General features: G+C 39.7%; 1 protein-coding gene across 4 annotated transcripts in view; it reads right to left on the bottom strand.

Annotated features, from left to right (window-relative positions):
* CERS3 (ceramide synthase 3) overlaps positions 1-17,964 on the bottom strand; it is a 113,295-nt gene that overhangs the window by 70,349 nt on the left and 24,982 nt on the right. For all 4 annotated transcript variants that reach the window (XM_027571436.1, XM_027571435.1, XM_027571437.1 and 1 more), the window contains one exon: positions 5,188-5,361. In XM_027571436.1, the coding sequence (XP_027427237.1) occupies positions 5,188-5,360 (173 nt within the window). In that variant the 5' untranslated portion in view covers position 5,361. The remainder of the gene's footprint in view (positions 1-5,187; positions 5,362-17,964) is intronic.

Raw genomic sequence — 17,964 nt, 5'->3', positions numbered from 1 at the left:
TACATACAACAACATGAAAACAATCTCCAATGTATTATGTTAAGTGAAAGAAGCCAGACACAAAAGACTGTGATCTAATTATTACATTTGTAGGAATCAAAAAGGCAAAATAGGCTGACAGAAAGCATATCAGTGATTTCAAAGAGCTAGTAGGTAGGGAGAGGATGAACCATACAGGGTACAGGAGAGTTTCTCAGCTGATGGAAATCTTCTACATCATAATTGTGGTGATAGTTACACCACTGTAGAGTTGTCAAAATACATTAAATTTTGGATGAACTTTATTGTATGTAAATCATACCTCAATAAAGCTGATTTTTTAGAAGATTTACTTATTTATTTTAGAGAGAAAGAGAGAGAGTGCACAAGGTGGGGGCAGGGGGGCAGGCAAAGAGAGAGGGAGACAGAAACCTAAACAGAGTCCACGCTGAGCTTGAAGCCCAGTGCGGGGCTTGAGCTCATGACCTTGAGATCATAAGATCTCAAGACCCTGAGATTCCAAGAGTTGGAAGCTTAACCTACTGCATTACCCAGGTACCCCTAAAGCTGATTTAAAAAAATAATGATATGACTCTATTCTTTCTCCAGTTCTAACAAAAGCTCTATCTTCTGCCAGGTCAGTCTATTTTAGTACTTACTTAGAGGTTTCTGGTTTAATTAAATGCCAGAAATTTCAGTTATGAATGATCTTTTAGCCCTTCATTTTTTTATAACCATGGGAGTTGAATAAAATTTTTTCTAAAATAATTTGATAAAATATATAAGCCAATCCAACTGCCAGATGGACTAAGTTTTCCTGGAAATGGCCCATACATTTCAGAGACATATAAAAACAAACTAAGTATGCACCAGATGTACATAGAGCAATGTGAATAGATCATAAAACATAGGGCTGCATTTAAAAAAAGAAGAAACAGAACTTTAAGGTCTTACTGCCACACTATTTATGTCAACTAACAATACGTGCATTTTATGTTTATGCCCATGTTTTACTGGGTCATACAAATAAAAAGCCATCAGATACATTAGAACCCAGCAGGCAGGAATGTGATGAGGAAATGGGGATAAAAGGTAATTAATGAAAAAGTTAATTCAAATCAATCAAAAAGAGGTCTTATACAGACCGAAGAGAGCATGCTATGATTTAAAGATTATGATTAATTAATTCCCCTCTGCATAAAATGTCCAAACCAAACAAAAATTAGTATGTCCTTAAAACTAACAAAATCTCAAAAAACATATTTGGCAAGCTTTTGGATAAATAATGGAATTGCTTCATTTATCCAACTTACTAGTTGAAAATTTTCATTGAGGAAACACTCATTGTTCTTACTAATAGAATAACACAAATACAAAATGCTTTAATATGGTAATGTTCTCAGTCATATTCACACAATGTTCTCTCAAATGTCAGAAATCAAAAAATTAGGAAAATTTTAAAAAGCAAAGAGGAATTGAGCCAAAAAAGACTTATGAAGTAAGGGAATACAACCAACCTCAAAGCCAGGGAAAGTATAATATTCCCCTCTAGAGGATCATGTGGGAGACTAGTATATGGATCAGTATACACAATGGGTAAATATACATATCCATAGCATACTTGCTGAAATGAGGAAATGCATCTATATTAAAATCATTAATTTAAACAAGAAAGAGAAATGTGGTCTTGTTTGTTAAGATGCCCAGGCTTCAAAGACAGAAATAACAGTTTTGAATAAACACAGCAAGTATATAAATATAGTTTTCTATTTCAGCATTATCCTTCCTTTCCAAATAAATCAGGAAAATCAATCACTTCATCTAATGTAAGTGTAATAATTATGAATAGGTACTTAATTTAAAAATCTGTTTTGAAAAAGGAGAAAAGAAAGGAGTATAATAAATATTTGATAAACTGAACTGAAAAGAGAAGGGAAATGACAAGTCTTAACTCTAGAAGGACCTTAGAGATTAACTTGCCTGAACTTTCATTTTATGGATATGGATTATAAAAAAAATGTCCAACAGGAAGAAAAAAGAATGTGAACTTCTGCTCCCATGTAAATGGTTCAAAGTTAGGTTAATTACCAAGGAATGAGTCTCTTAGGTTTGCTATAATTGCAGAACCGAGCCTTCAGATGGCCCCATTCAGACACCCAGATAACCCCCTCTTCGTCTAGCACTTCGTCAGTTACTTGTGAGCCAAAAGCCTATCAATCCCAGACCCCCTCCCTTTTTCCCAATATTCTTTTATAGAATAAAAAGAAGGCAGCCCTAGGCAGATATTAAGCATGTGAAGTTTAAATACTTCTAAACAGAAACAATAACCCACTGACATAAGATCGATTCCCAGTTCCTAAGGATTCAAAGGTGCTTTGAACAGAGTTTAAGCAGGAAGTGTTATATGAAAGAACAAGTATTTGGAACAATGTAAGTCTCAGATAACATTGAAGTCTACTGTGCATATTTTGAGACTATTTCAATTTAGGACAGTTAGTAACAAGCCTTTTCAACTCTTGTAAATCGCTACAGATGGGTCATTCCACCTTCCCTTCTTTGCAGAATGAGGACATATCATTCCATCATGCGCTTATGTTGCTCAGTGGAAATGGTAGAAATGGTTGAATGTATTCATTGCACAACTAAATAAAAGAAAAAAGACCACCTTTTGATTTTACCACCTCCACTCTTGCCTTGAGCCATTCTGGGACCATAATTTACTCTGAGATAATGTGTTTATTCCACAGGTATCTAAATCTGAGTGGCTTAGATCCCATTCAGTCATACTTCAGACACATAAAAGAATGCATAGAAGAGTCCAGATAAACTAGTTAGAAAGTGCTATTCTAGACTCCCCTTACCCACCCCAGCCAACAACAACAACATACATATATATACACATATATGTCACAAAATTTATAAGGAAAAGTAGTCCTAAATACAAAGCAAATGTCAGTCACTTTCAAATGATCTACTTTGTTCTTTATCAATTCTGTCTCTCTGCAATTGCTTTTCTAGGAAGAGACATCACTTCCTGATCTTAAATGGCTCATGGCTATTACTAAAGGATAAAAATGAGCCAGCCAAATCACAACTATTGGTCACTTCATAGAATGAGAAGTTGTAGTATAAACAGAGTCTAGGACAAAAGAAGAAAGCTTTCTTGTGATAAATATATCATAGGATATGCTGAAACACAGTGTCAAATTTACATGAATTTTTAAGATAGCTCAGAAAATTACACATTCGGCTAGACTTCTTTAAGCTATGTTTTCTATATTCCCAAGAGACATTAGTTAACTCTTGTCTGCCATCAGGAGTATTTCACTATGAAAGTCCAAGAAGTACTGATATAACGAGAGAATAAAAAACCAACACCCCGGAGCCTGGTATCATGGCATGTCGGTTCAAGCCCCAAATCTATCCCTTGAATACTAACTGTGTGATGTTGGCCAGATCACTTACCTCTTATTTTCTTGACTGAGATCATATCACTTGTGATTTTATATACTTCTTAAACTATAAGTCTCTACTCAAATGCAAGGTGTAACTAATATTTTATTTATGACATATGGGGCTTAATCTAATGCAAATGATATAGAAACCTTGAAAAAGATATAAATGTATGCTTCAAAAGGCATAATCTCCTTCCCCGGTTAAATGTTCCTTACTTCTATTGCATTCAAAGAGATATGAGGCTAGTGGACCAACACATGGTTTTCTGTAGTGTCACAGAATGGAAAAAGCTAAGGCTGCGTTATTGGGAGTTAAAGCTACATAAGAAGATTGGGAAAATGACATAGAGTATGCTCAATCCCTTGGGAAGAAGCAAGAATGGTCCTAGGAATTACAAGAGGATTGGATTCCTTCCCGATCGTTGTTGGAGTGGCCTCAGCCAAGACAGAAAAAGTTGGTCTTCCACAGCTGTGCTGCTTTGGCAACCAAAAGAGCTTTCTAGTTCACTGTCCTGATCACAACATAAAAAATGGAGCTGTCCACCGAGAAGTAGGCAATCTGCAGTGTAAATAAGTAGAGGACCTGGGAGCCAAATTCGAGGATCACCACACAGCATGCAAGAGAGGTAAGTGTTTCAGGATAGTAGAAAGTAATTTACTAACTTGGAAGTGCAGTGACAAAATTCTACTTTATTTATGCAATCTTTGACAAATCCAAACATGTGACTAAAAAGTAGAATTAATGGTCAAAAAGGAAGAGCATTTTCAAATGTTCCCAGCTAGAGTTTAAGTGGTATCCAGGGGCTTCCTCTTCCTCTCAATAGCAATAACATATTGTTGGCTCAAGAGAAGTTGTTATTTGCACAAAAACCTTTTGGAGAGTCCATGAAACAGAGTTGGTCAAACGAACTCTTGAGATAAGGACCCTGCAAATGGTTATAAACATATGATCTGCATTACAGTTAGTCTTGGACAAAATGATCTTTATCAAATTTTGTCTTAAGTTTTTCCAACTCTGACATTCAAATATTCTTTTTGCTCCAAAAAGTTAATGTGCTAATAAGAGTTTTTTGAAATAGAGACAACTACAGAGATTATAGATGAACATTTATCTCCTGTTATCATAACATGGGTACAGTTTTAATAGAAAGGTTGAAGTAATATCTATTTTAATTGAGTTAAAAAAAAGAAAAGTTTACTTTTTCTGAGAAAGCAAACTGGTATTTTTTTCTTTGATTTCCTTATACTTTGGAATGAAGGGCTGCTATTAAAACTTTCAATAAACCTTTAAAATAAACTGCTATAAAGCAAATATTAAGTTAGGTCTTTAATGAGGCATTGTTTGCTATTTTATAGGCATTCTAAAATGATAATGGATCCCCTATACAGACTCTGCTAGCATTGCCTTTCTGCGAATGTATATACTTTGTCAGCATGGTATGTGGAAGACGAAGTGGGTCCCCACACTGTCAATGACACTAACAAGCTCTGTGCTCCTTAACTTCTCTTGATCTCAGTTTTCTTCACTGTGAAACTGACACACTTGAGGAGACTGTGTTCCTAATATTTATTTGTTCAGCTTCTAGATCATGTTTGGAGTACATAGGATTTGATGAACTCCCCCAGGAATCTGTAGCCCGTTAGTGGCCCCCTCTGAGCAACAGATTATTAAAAGCTCTTACCAAGATTCCAGTATTCCAGAGTTGGTGCAAAGAAGAGGCATGGGAAGAAAAGACACACAGATCCTACTTACTTTTCAAAGAAATGTCTGATAATCAGCAAGCCAAAAGCATATGGGATTGTCATGTACAAATGAGAGGGTTTCACGAAGACGAGTCCATCGTGATCTTCAAGATCTGACCACTTAATTGTTGGAGGAAGCCAGAATCTTTCCAACCAAAACCATTCTTTAAATGTCTGAAACATTCTAAAGAGATGGAAAAAGAATCTGTTAGACTTGTGAAACAAATACTTAAAGTTGAAATAACATTGAGTATTATCTCTTAATCTACCTAAGCCAGAGAGTTTTGAAAACAAGGCAAAAAGGGATCCTATTATTCAGTGGGTTTCATGACACTTCATTGCATTAAACAAGAATCACTCTGCCAATGCTCTCAGGACAATTTTGGCTGTGGCATGGCCAACTTAAGTTTAACATACCACCGTTCACGCTTTTGGCACAATGTACGTTAACATTATGCGTACGTATCTTCCTCTTCTATGACTCTATGGTATGAAAAATCATTTAATAATAATCTCTGTTACTTCAACATGCCCAAGGTCAACCTCAGGAAAGCTCCAAGTATGTATAAGTCTACATTAGTATCCTAAGAACTTCTCTAGGAAATAAAAGAACAAGCATATTTAATTTCATATTACAGTAAGTTCAAATTCGTCCATGTCAACAAATACTTACTGAGAGTCTATTATTTGTCAACCACTGTGCTAGGCACTGAAAATACAAAGATTAAGAAAATGGCTTTCTTGCCTTAAGGACCTTATAATCGTGTGGACAAGGCCAGCCCGAATACCTAGATGATTTGACATACCTATTTTAGGTACAATAAAAAAGGTACAGGATGCTGTGGGAACAAGATGATGGACACTGAGCCCAGCCAGGAAGTGTCAGAGAAAGATCATTGGAACAGATGATTCTTGAGATGTCCTGAACAAAAAGGGGAGATAAAACAGGGAAAGGCAGGAAAATGGGAGAGGAGGGAATAGAAGTTTTAAGGAGGGAAAATGCTATGATCAAGTAACCAGAAACATAGAAGAAAACAGAATTAGATGTTCTAGTCTCATTGTTTAAGCATGAACAACTTTTAGTCTTGACATTTTGACCCTGAGGATGTTTTGATTTCATCTTTTAATAGCCAATCCGAGAAAGGAATCAAAATGTCCTCAGATTCACAATAGGGAGGCTAAGAAACAGGAGTGGTGGAAGTGGGCTAAGGACAGAGAGAGCAGGAAGGCTCCATCAGAGGTGAGGATCAGAGGGTGAGGTCCTGATGTTAGAGATTTCCAACTTCAGATGGGGAGGAATTCCAGAGTGTGGACCCTGATTCCCTTCAGAAAAATCTATACCACAAGCAATAGCTGAAGCCTGGTAAGGTAATTCCTTGCTTCATTACGTCCCCCATCCACTGTTAAGAGATGTGCTCAGCCCGAAGTAGCACTAACTCAGTTACACCCACACCTGCAAGGCTTGTGGGCAGAAAGAGAAAGGCTGCCTTCTTTTTCATGTGCTAATCATTTCACTATAATTTCTACTCTGAGGGAGGGTGAGTCCCATTAAGACAGTTGCAAAATTGTGTAAATATGGTGGAATGAAGATAATCAAGAAAGACTTGTTGAATACTTCCTCTCTATCAGGCTTCGAGGCCACAGAAAGGAAGGAGGGTGATCCTGGACTCAGGGAACTTAAGAGTGAGTCAGGGCTCATGTGGATCTGGACTCGGGAGGAGGCAGGGAGAGCAAGTGAAAGAGTTGTCAGGAAGGGAGAATCACACACTTTGGTAAGGGAACTGGGGATTCAAGCTCAGTTGCCTGGGCCATCTGACATAACTGACTGAAAGAAGAGATGAAGAGAGGAAATCTGTTTTGAATGCACAGCCAGATACAGGCCTAAGCCTTGAGTCAAACTCCAGCTGAAATTCAAACTTCCTACAGATCTCAGAAACCAAGTCTGGCCATGGGAGTCTCCCTGTAATGGGCAAATCTTGGCCTTGACCCTCATCACATCAGAATGAGCTACACCTGCAAGGGCAAAGATTTTTTTTTTTTCACCTAAAAGTTCGCCTCAGCACATTCATTACTTGATTGGCTCCAGATTTAATAGTCTACGGCTCAGGGAACAAACAGCAAGGGTGATGAGTTGGTTTTTCTCTTGATATTGGTATAACAGTTGTTATACAAAAATAGCTTGCTCACTCCTAAAATGCAACTATTTTGTCCAGAACGTAATATAACTAAATAAGTAGTTTACAATGGCTATGTAGGGGTTGCCACTCTAAATAATGCCCTCTTGTGCATCATACGCAAGCAATGAATCGAGATCCATTGAAAGCCATAGTAATGTTAATACCCCACAGCCTAAAACATTTAAAGGGAAATAGAAAGAATACAGAAGTTGAGGGTGGCCCCCTGGAAAGGTAGTTCAGATTGAGAAAAAAATAAATCTAATTATTTATTCTTTCTTTAGGTGCTGCCACCAAACATCAATTATTGCTGTTAAAACATTTAAGAATCCCTTCTTCACACCATATACAAAATTTCACTCTAAACAAAGCACAAACCTAAATATAAGGGCTAAAACTTTAACACTCTTTTTTTTTAAGATTTTATTTATTTAGAGAGAGAGAGAGTGAGAGAGCACAAGAGGGGGGAGGGTCAAAGGGAGAAGCAGACTCCCTGCTGAGCAGGGAGCCCGATGCGGCACTCGATCCCGGGACTCCAGGATCATGACCTGAGCCGAAGGCAGTCGCCCAACCAACTGAGCCACCCAGGCACCCAAACTTTAACACTCTTAAAAGACTAGGTAAGAGTAAATAGTCATGACCTTGGTTTAGGCAAAGCCTCCTTACATATGACACCAAAAGCACAAATTACAAAATTAAGAGAAATAGATAAATAGGACTTCATCAAAATGAAAGCCTTTTGTGTGCCAAGGGACACCATCAAGAAAGTAAAAAGACAACCCACAAGATGGGAGAAATACCTGAAAATCACACACCTGATAAGGGATTTGTACTTAGAATAGAGTAAGAACTCTTGCAACCCAATAAGAAAAGGACAAATAATCCAATTCAAAAATGGGCAAAGAACCTGAATTTGAATTATTTCACCAAAGAAGATAGATAAATGGCCACTAAGCTCATGAAAAAAATGCTCAACCTCATTTCCATGAGGGAAATGCAAATCAAAACCACACTCCGAGTACTGTTCACACCCACTAGGATGGCCATCATCATGAAGATAAGTGCTGGCAAGGATGTTGAGAACATGGCTGGTGGTAAAGTGAAATGGTACAGCTGTCATGGAAGACAGTCTGGCAGTTCCTTGAGATGTTAAACGTGGAGTTACCATATGACATGTAAGCATTTGAGAGAGTGTTCAAGAGGATTAAAAGGATTCATGCTATGACATGGATGGCTTTTGAACACACGCTAAGTAAAAGAAGCCAGACACAGAAGGCCACATAAGCATGTGATTCCATTTATATGAAATGTCCAGAAGAGGTAAATCCATAGAGACAAAAAGTAGGTTACTAGTTCCTCAGGATGTATGAAGGGAGGGTGGGGAGAAATGGGGAGTGCCTGATGATGGGTACAGGTTTTCTTTTTGGGGTTGAGAAAATGTTCAAAGATTAAAATGTGGTGTTGGTTGCACAACCATGAATATACTAAAAAACATTGAATCGCACACTTTACATGGGTGAATTGGATGGTCTGTGATTATACCACAAAAAAGAAAAAAGAAAAACTGTTAAAAAGCCTCCTCAGTTTCACCCCTTTTAACCCAGAACTCATCCTGAACTTCACGCTAGAGCTTCCCATTATTTCATTTATGGAGCTTAAGTTTTACCCCTCAAATTCACCTGTGTCCACGAACCCAGAAAAGTAATTAAGTGAAGAAAAGACTATATCTAGATTCAGATTTCAGCATGATTGAAAGTTCATGACTTTCTGGGGGAAAGAAATAGCATGCTTTACAAAGCAAGAACAGATTAACTCTCCTGAAGGAGAAGTGACTCTCCTAGCTGATAGCCTCCCTGGGTGTAAGGGTATTTAGTAGACATACACAAGCCAACATTTTAGCTCTAGCAGTGGGCTTTAAAAATCCAGGCTACGCCTCTAGCCAGCCTCTCTACCATCCTGTTATTTCTCTCAGGATGAGGTCAGAGGCTAAACACAGAGAAAATGAGCTGAAGAGAACTGGGGCCTGCAGTCTCCAATCCTCTGGGCTGCTTCGGTTTACTAACAGGAAACAAATCACAGTCTCTCAGTCTCCCGCTAGCAGCTCCTAAGGCCACAAGCCTGTGCCAGCACATCTAGCCTCCTTCATAGCCACCTTTCCCTGACCCTAGTATACTGGACGTGCCATTTTGGAGGTAGCCCAGCATCTGGCTCTCAGAGCATCAGGGGAAATCACCACTGTGGGGGGAGTTGGTGCACCTTTCCCACTGTGAAAGCCAAGGTGGACCATCCTCCATCTGCTGACAGTTGGATGGGATGGCCTAGGCTTGGCCAGTTGGATGCTTTCCTCAGGACTCTAGACTCTAGACTCACATCAGTGAGTCTAGAGCAGACAGCGATATCCAGCAACAGCAGATGGCATCCTGCTTAGGCTGCTACTGCTGAAGACAGTTGTCATCTCTCAGCTTTTTGGCCTTCCTGACTGCCCTGGTTTCGTGGTTTCCACTGTCATTCAAGTCTGGTCCACTAGCCTTCCTTCAGGGCTGTGAGTCCCTTCCGATGAAGTCCTTTGCTTAAAATAGTAAGAGGTGGATTCTGTTGCTTCTAACCAAGAGGTCTTAAATGGAGAATAAGGAACTGGGGGCATTTGTCAGTTCCTCCCTCTGATCTCATCTTTCTGACAATGGGCACTCATGTATCCCCTTTCCTCCACCCCCCCACCCCAGTATTTTTGCTCCTATTCTGCCTAAGTTTCAAATCTGACAGTGACATTATTAATAGTCACCACTTAAGGTATTTTTCAATGTAAAAGAGGGTGCTGGCTTCGTTGACACAGCCTTAAATAGGTGCTTGATAGATGACAAGACATTTGCCTACCCAGCGAGTAGAGCAATACCTTTATGCCGTGTTAACTAAGTATCACAATATTTCAATAATAACCAGGGGGGCGGACATTAGAAAATACTGACACAGGGAAGTACCTGCATTTTTTCAGAGCCCACAGGTGACTGCTCTAAGAACAGTCCTGAGCATGTGCAACAATGAATCTGTCATTCGAGTCCCCTTTCCCTGTGGCTACTTCACTTCTTGGACAGTCGGAGAAGCCCACTGATGCCCACAGTCAGTTCGTGGCCCACCTCTCATTTTGATTCGTTTTGCTCGACTCTAGGCCTTTCTGGCACCTGACATATTGTCAGCTCTGTTGACGACTCTTCCATCTCTGCTTGGTATGCTTTTTAAGCAAAGGTGTTTATTTACTCCCAACTTTTTTTTGTTTGTTTGTTTCCTCATCAGCTACTCAAAAGTCCCCTTTTCCCATCCCATGTCCATTCTCTGAGTACTACAACTACTATTTATATAAAAATATCTGAAGGAACTGTACTATTTACATTAAAAATATCTGAAGCTCTTTTTAAAAGTAAGAGCAAGAGGGCGCCTGGGTGGCTCAGTTGTTAAGCATCTGCCATCGGCTCAGGTCATGATCTCGGGGTCCTGGGATCGAGCTCCACAATGGGCTCCCTACTCCATGGGAAGCCTACTTCTCCCTCTCCCACTCCCACTGCTTGTGTTCCCTCTCGCTGTGTCTCTCTCTGTCAAATAAATAAATAAAATCTTTAAAAAAAAAAAGAAATACATGCAAGAAAAATACTTTCAGTTATTTCTGTATACTTTGCGGAAGAATGGGCATTGGAGGTAGCATCATAGCCCAGCTGTGTTTTCCCACCTGCCAATACTGTGGAAGTTTTAAACCCTATTTTCAACTCCAGCTGCCAGTAGTTTGCAGGAAGACGATCTCCTTAATGTAGGTTTGTATGACTCATTATTTTCTGACCTCATGGATACAGAACCCAACAGGGTGAAGGAAGCCTGTTGAGCCACTTTCTCAGATGAACACCATTAAATTTGACCTTAGGACTGAAGAAATAAAACCATCTGGGCCACAAGTTTATCACTATTTGAAGCAACGTTTTTGCAAAGTACAAAAAAAAAAAAATGTGGCACTCAAACCCTTGCTGAGGTAAGAACTCTGAGTCAGGCTGAAGTTTTGGGCCAATTATGAAATTCTGGTAATTATCCATGCAATACCTACTGTAAATAACCACATCACCTTAGAAGATAACTCTACAGAACATATCTCTATTTAGTCAGAAGAGGGTGACAAGAGAGTGTCTCTCCAGAACAGAACATAGCTCTCCAAGAAAGGCCAGTGACAGGAAGTGGGAAATTAGGCAGACAACTCTAATTGAATTAAAGGTATATTTCTGAGTGATAAAGCAAAAGAAGGACACGTTGGAATCAGTGCTCACGATCTGAGAATATCATTATGGTTGGAGGAGGTGAGCTGGCGAGAGCTTTGGAGATTGGGTGACCAGCTAGATTATAATGGGATCAGGGTTCCCTAGTGACAGAAAGGCAGCTCCAGAAGAGCAAGGACCTTGCCTGGCTTGTTCACTGTTGTATACCCAGGGCTTGCCACACAGTAAACACTAAACAAGTACTTGTTGCATTCAACAGAAGGGTAACCGAGACTGGAATGGACTTTTGAAGACTCCAGGAGTGATGCCATAGCCAAAAAATGATATCTAGTTTAATTATCTACAAACAATCTCATTTTTATCAGTTGCAAAACAATTTTTAAAATTTGGTTTAAGGGTATCAGGTAAACATGTTTATCTACATTTAATCTGTTTGTGTTCTCTTTGGAATGAACTCTACCAACTCAGCCAAAAAAACTGGTTATGCCTTCAAGATAAAACACAAAGGAAAACATTAGCAGCTACTTGCTTCCTGTCAATAGTGTAAGGACTGAGCGAACTGTAAATTCCAATTCTAAAAGCATTTTAAATTGTGCCATTTTAAATGGATAAGACAATGCAAATGATAGAGCAACTTACCTTTGAGGGATATTTACTATGATTGAGTTAGTGCATTAAAAGCCTATAAATGCCTGGGCTTATCGTAAGAGAAACAAACCAGCAAACTCTATACTTCGTGTAGAGAAGTAGTTAACTTGCAACAAGATAATAAGTAATTCTCTCGTTTTAAATTTTACCATTGTAACAGTTTAAAGCCTTGAAGAAATTCAAAACAGACCCACAGATTAAAAAAAGAAGAAGAAGAACAATTCAGAGTATTTGCAAACAAAACCAGGTGTCACCTCAAAGATATCATTGAGGGGTATCAGGATGTCCTGAGTTTCCAATCATTCTGCCTTTCAGTTATAGTCCCCCCTACACCCCCGCCCCCATGTTTTATCTGGGCATGTTACTGCCCTGCCGTATGAGACAACATTTCCCAATGTCCCCTGCGCCTAGATGTGGCCATGCGTGACTACATCTGGGTCAAAGGCACAGCAGTAACATTGATTTGAGTAACCTTAAATACCAAGCTGTGTGTCCTGGCTTCTTTCTTCCTTCCTTCCTAATAACTGAAAATAAGGATGACGCTGTAGGAGTAACCTTTGAGGCCAATTAGCCCATTTTCCTGGCCTACCACATATCTAGACAGTTACATACAAGAGAAATAAACTCTTACCTTCTGTAAGTCATTGAATTTTGAGTACTTTTTGTTTTAACAGCTTAGATCATAATTCTAACATATAGGGGAAAATATAAAGGAGAAGTAAATAAGTACTATATTGCCGTATTATATTACATTGTTTCCAGGCAGATTATAAAATCTGGAGACATCTGCTCATCAAAATACTGTTTAGAGAATAAAAAGGAGACCTACAGACTGGGAGAAAATGTTTGCAATATTTGCAGTACGGGGGCACCTGGGTGGCTCAGTTGGTTGAGCGACTGCCTTTGGCTCAGGTCACGATCCTGGAGTCCCGGGATCGAGTCCCGCATCAGGCTCCCTGCTCGGCGGGGAGTCTGCTTCTCCCTCTGACCCTCCCCCCTCTCATGCTCTCTCTCTCTATCTCATTCTCTCTCAAATAAATAAATAAAATCTTTAAAAAATATTTGCAATAGGAAGCAACTGTATCTACAATATATAAAGAGCTCCTGAAATTCAATAATAAAAAAAAATCAGGGACTTCTAACATAAGTCATTTGGGGGCCTGTATTTCCATTAATATTCTGCCTACTGGGGAGCATTCTAAGTATTTGCTCTGCCTTCAGGGCTTCTTGTATGGAGCCGGTGCCAATTATCAATTTATTGCCTCTCAAATCCCAAATTCACTCTTTTTACCTGCTGTGAAATGGTCTGGCCCATTTCCTATTTTCCCTTTGCCAGCTAACCCTGGAGTTCTGTCACTAGAGGACGGTGGAGAAACATTGCAGGCTGAAAGGGTTTTACTTCCTGACTCTGGTACATTCCCAGAATGGTTCCAGGAGCCCCTGGCAGTCAGCAGATTCTACTGCCCCCCACCCTTAGGAGTTTTGTAGCAGAGTGCTTCCAATGAGACACTTTACAGCGAATAGCTCTCCCCAGCACCCTAGAGGGCAGATATCTGGCAAGTTCCAGGGGGCTGCTTTCTGGACTATTCCACTGGTACTAGGGGTAACTCCTCTGTACCCTCCCCAACCGGTCTGCCCCTCAAGGGGGTCCGTGCAAGGTGGTGTTTCCTTGCACGCTCTAGCTCAGCCCCAAGGGTTATAAGTTTCCTATAGCAGTGATCCCTATATTCTATAGAGTTCTTCCTATTGGCCAGTGCTTCATTTGTCCAATCTTGATTGGGCCCAGACAGCCCTGATGGAAAAATCCAACCATCTGTGCTTAATCTAATACTAATTCATGAAAGTTCAAGTTATTCTGAGCAAGTTAAAAAAAAATCCTCTGAAGTTCAAATGAGGAGGGAGAGTCTTCTCATTTTTCCGTTCTAGTACTGTGTGTAGAGTTTGCTTGTAGATTAAATGATGACTTGAGATGTCAGGAAGATGTGCTTCTGCCCCTTTATTCCTATCTCCATTCTAAAGCTTAGGTTAATGTCCCCATGAGCCAACTATCACTTTTTACTAGGGCAATAATTCTTCCCTGTTAGTAAACATAATTGGGATATTTTCCCAGCAAAACTAATAAATAAACCCCTAAAATGCCAGCTAGGCACTTGGCATCTGTATGGGGTCAAGTTGTCTTTGAAGCCAGGGCTATCCCCTAGTGCTATGCTCTTCAGCCCATGTTTCTCTTGGCTCTGTAATAAAATTTCACAATATGTCTTGATCTAGGGTCCTAACTTAAATCATCCCTTCCTAACTTAAATATTGAGCCAACGAAGTTTAATTCCTAGAAAATCACAAGTTACTGTTTGCTGTTGTGTGCAGAAGAAACCCCACTTAGGGATGGCTCTGCCAGAGGCTTCCTATCCTAAGCAGCCCCAGCCTCCTTTGGAGGCAGCTCCTCAGGGCCCTACGCCATCTCTGCACACTCCCCAAAGGAGAAGCTTGTAACAAGCCCTCAGGCCATTGGGCCCCTGTCTGCTTTTCCAGGCTTGTGCCTCCCTTCCCCTTCACTTTGAGATCCCACAAGTCAGGTCTGCTTTCTGACCCTTGAGCACAAAAGACAAAGTTCTTTCCTGCCTTCAGGCATGTGCATTAACCATTCTTTCTGCCATTTTACCCATTTTTACCCAGCTGTCTCTTCCTTATCCTTCAAGCTTCAACTTAAGCCTCCCTAAGATCTCCTTCAAGACTTTCCATGACCCCTATTCCCCCACTGCTCCAAATCTAAACAAAGTACTGCCATCATTCTGTGTTCTTTTCCTTCATAACCTGTATCAAATGTGTAATTATATGTTTGTATGTTGATCTGATTGAAGTCTGGCCCCCTCCTCAGACTTCAAGATGCAGGAGAGTAGGCATGATACCTGTTCTGCTCACAACAGCATCCCTAAGTTGGCATACCATAAGCATACAAACAGTAAGTGCTCAATAGATATTAAGGGAGTCAGTATATAGCATGGTGGTCCAGCACATGGATTTTGGAGCTGGACTGCCTGGGTTTAAGGACTCGTTTTGACACTTCAAGAACCATGTGCCCTCGGACAACTAACTTAATGTCAGTTTCTCCATCTACAAAACAGAGGCGATAACTGCACCTCCCTGACAGGGTTGTAAAAATGATTAAGTTTGTAAATATTTGTAAATCACTTTATCACGTGCCTGTTAAATGATCAATTGGAGTCAAGCATTAAAGACCATTTGTTCTTCTAAAGAGAGGAGCTAAATGAACTTTCAGGTTGTAAAATTCTATAACTGACACCTGTTAAATTAAAAGAAGTCATTTAAAAATAATATACAGTGCTGTGATATAGTTAAAACTTTTACATTTTAAAAATAGCATAAATGATACCACCCCTTGGGTTAACCAAATTTGAGGAATCACTAAAATGTTCAAGCCTACCTTGGAATATATGTGAAACTGGGCAAAAAATATGTTTAAGCTATAGTTAATAAATAATACTTCAGTGTTCATAATGATTTTTTTAAAACCTGGAATATTTAAGTACATTTTGAAATGTTAACTCTATGCAATAACATTCAGCTAATACTAAAAATTATGGTGAATTTTTTTACCAACATGGGAAGAGTTTAGAAAAAACAAAATTCAAAATTATATCTATATTTAGTTATATGATAGTATATGATTTCATTATTATACTACTTTATACATATACATCTAAACGTGTGTGTGTGTGTGTGTGTGTGTGTGTGTAAAAGCAAACTGAAGAACACATGAAAAAGGGTAAAATTCTTAGTGTTGAAAATTTTTTAAATTATTGTTACTCTTGATAATTTGTTACTATTGATCCAATATTAGGAAGATTTATAATTGATTTCTTACTAATGACTCGAGTCAACAAAGGTACAATTTGTTCTAAAAATCATACAATCATCCAGTCCAGCCCTATTGATATGAAGAAACAGTCCCAGGAAAAATACAAGTGCCTTGTCCAAGCAAATCCAGGAAAGCCAGTGTTTTCCCAATACACACACAGTTGCCCCTTACTAAAAAGCGTTATTAAGGTGATTTATTTTGCATTAATATTTTGAGGCAGTAATTTCTTCATGTAAATATTTCATATACAAAAGCTAATACCTGATTTGAAGTAAGGCAAGTTTGTTACCTACATAAAACTTCTCCCAGCCTTCTTCTTATACATGCAAAAGCTGACTACCAGAATCTTTTGTATTCTAGCAATTTCAGAGAAAATAAAGTGTGTTTCCATAGCCAGTAGAAAGACAGGATCTTGAGGTCTATCTATAAACTGACTTCAGGGGCGCCTGTGTGGCTCAGTTGAGTGTCTGACTCTTGGTTTCAGCTCAGGTCATGATCTCGGTGTCATGAGATCGAGCCCCGAGTCAGGCTCTACACTCAGTGGAGCAGGGGACCCTGCTTAAGATTCTCTCTCTCCCTCTCTCTGCCCCTCCCCTCTCTAAAAATGTAAATAAAAAATAGATTTAAAGTGATTTTAGATTCCGAAGGTAATAAACGTAAGACAGAAAATGCAGTTTAAGGAGGCAGTATTCACCAAAATGTCATTCTTCCAGATGCCCCTTCACCTTTATCACATCTCTGTTGTATCCCTGCCCCAGTCGCTAATTGACAGAGATTGCCAAAGACCAGCTCAAGGCCAAGAAAGAGGTAAGTGACAAAGGAAGTTTACTTAGACTGGTAACATGGATAGGAACTTGCAGAAAAACAGGTGTGACTGAAATCAGCAGGATGTGAAGCAAAGTTACAGAATAGATAAGTCTTAGAAGGACATAAATCCTAGGGTTCAAAGAGAACAGATCTAAGCTGACTGGGAGGGACTCTATGAGAAAGTTACACAGGATCGACTGTTCATAATTCTGCTTTCAAAGGCAGAATTCCCTTCCCTCTTTTTTTTAGTTAAATTTAGAAATCTACAATGTAAATTAAGAGTTGGGTAACTAGGCAATGCTATTGCAATGTAAAGAAATGTTAACCCAATTAGCATCACGTCAGCATCTCCTTTCCAATTACTATTAAATATTTTGCTCCTCTCCACCAAGTCCTTCCTCACAAGCTCTCCTCCCTGGCCTGGTGAGTCACACATCTTGCTCCACAAATTACCCTGTTATTAGTCTCAGGCAGAAGTGAGTGATGTAGGCAAGAGCAAGGGGGCTGGGAACCTTGCTGACAGTGACTCACTCACAGAGGAGCCTAAGGGGAGGCCCTGATTCTGCCTCAGATCTCCCATCTGAGAGATGAGAGGATTGACCTAGAGTCTGCAAAGCCCTCCTGGGGATAGCTGAAGGGTGCTGTAGGAGCTTTCCCACCAGGTAGTCCCAGGTAAGAAGAGTCAGCAAGACTGCCATTCACACTGCCAGCCTGTAATTGATGAATAAAATGAAAAATGAAAAAAAAAAAAAAAAAAGAATGTAGTGCTTCACATACCACCTCAAACAGCCGAAAAACTTGAGAAAGAACCACAGCTTTGGAGTCAGAAAGCCCAGGTTTGAGCTCCAGCCCTGCCTCTTAAAACTAAGTGACCTTGGGAGGCGGGGTGCCTGGATGGCTCAGCAGTGGGGTGCCAGACTCTTGATTTTGGCTCAGGTCATGACCTCAGGGTCATGAGATGGCGCCTCACCTCAGGCTCCGTGCTCAGTGGGGAGTCTGCTTGGGATTCGCCCTCTCCCTCTTCCTCC

This window comes from Zalophus californianus, chromosome 6 (genome assembly GCF_009762305.2).
Source record: "Zalophus californianus isolate mZalCal1 chromosome 6, mZalCal1.pri.v2, whole genome shotgun sequence".
Lineage (NCBI taxonomy): Eukaryota > Metazoa > Chordata > Mammalia > Carnivora > Otariidae > Zalophus > Zalophus californianus.
Note: the sequence above shows the minus strand (reverse complement) of the source record. Positions and strands in the feature narration are given on the sequence as shown.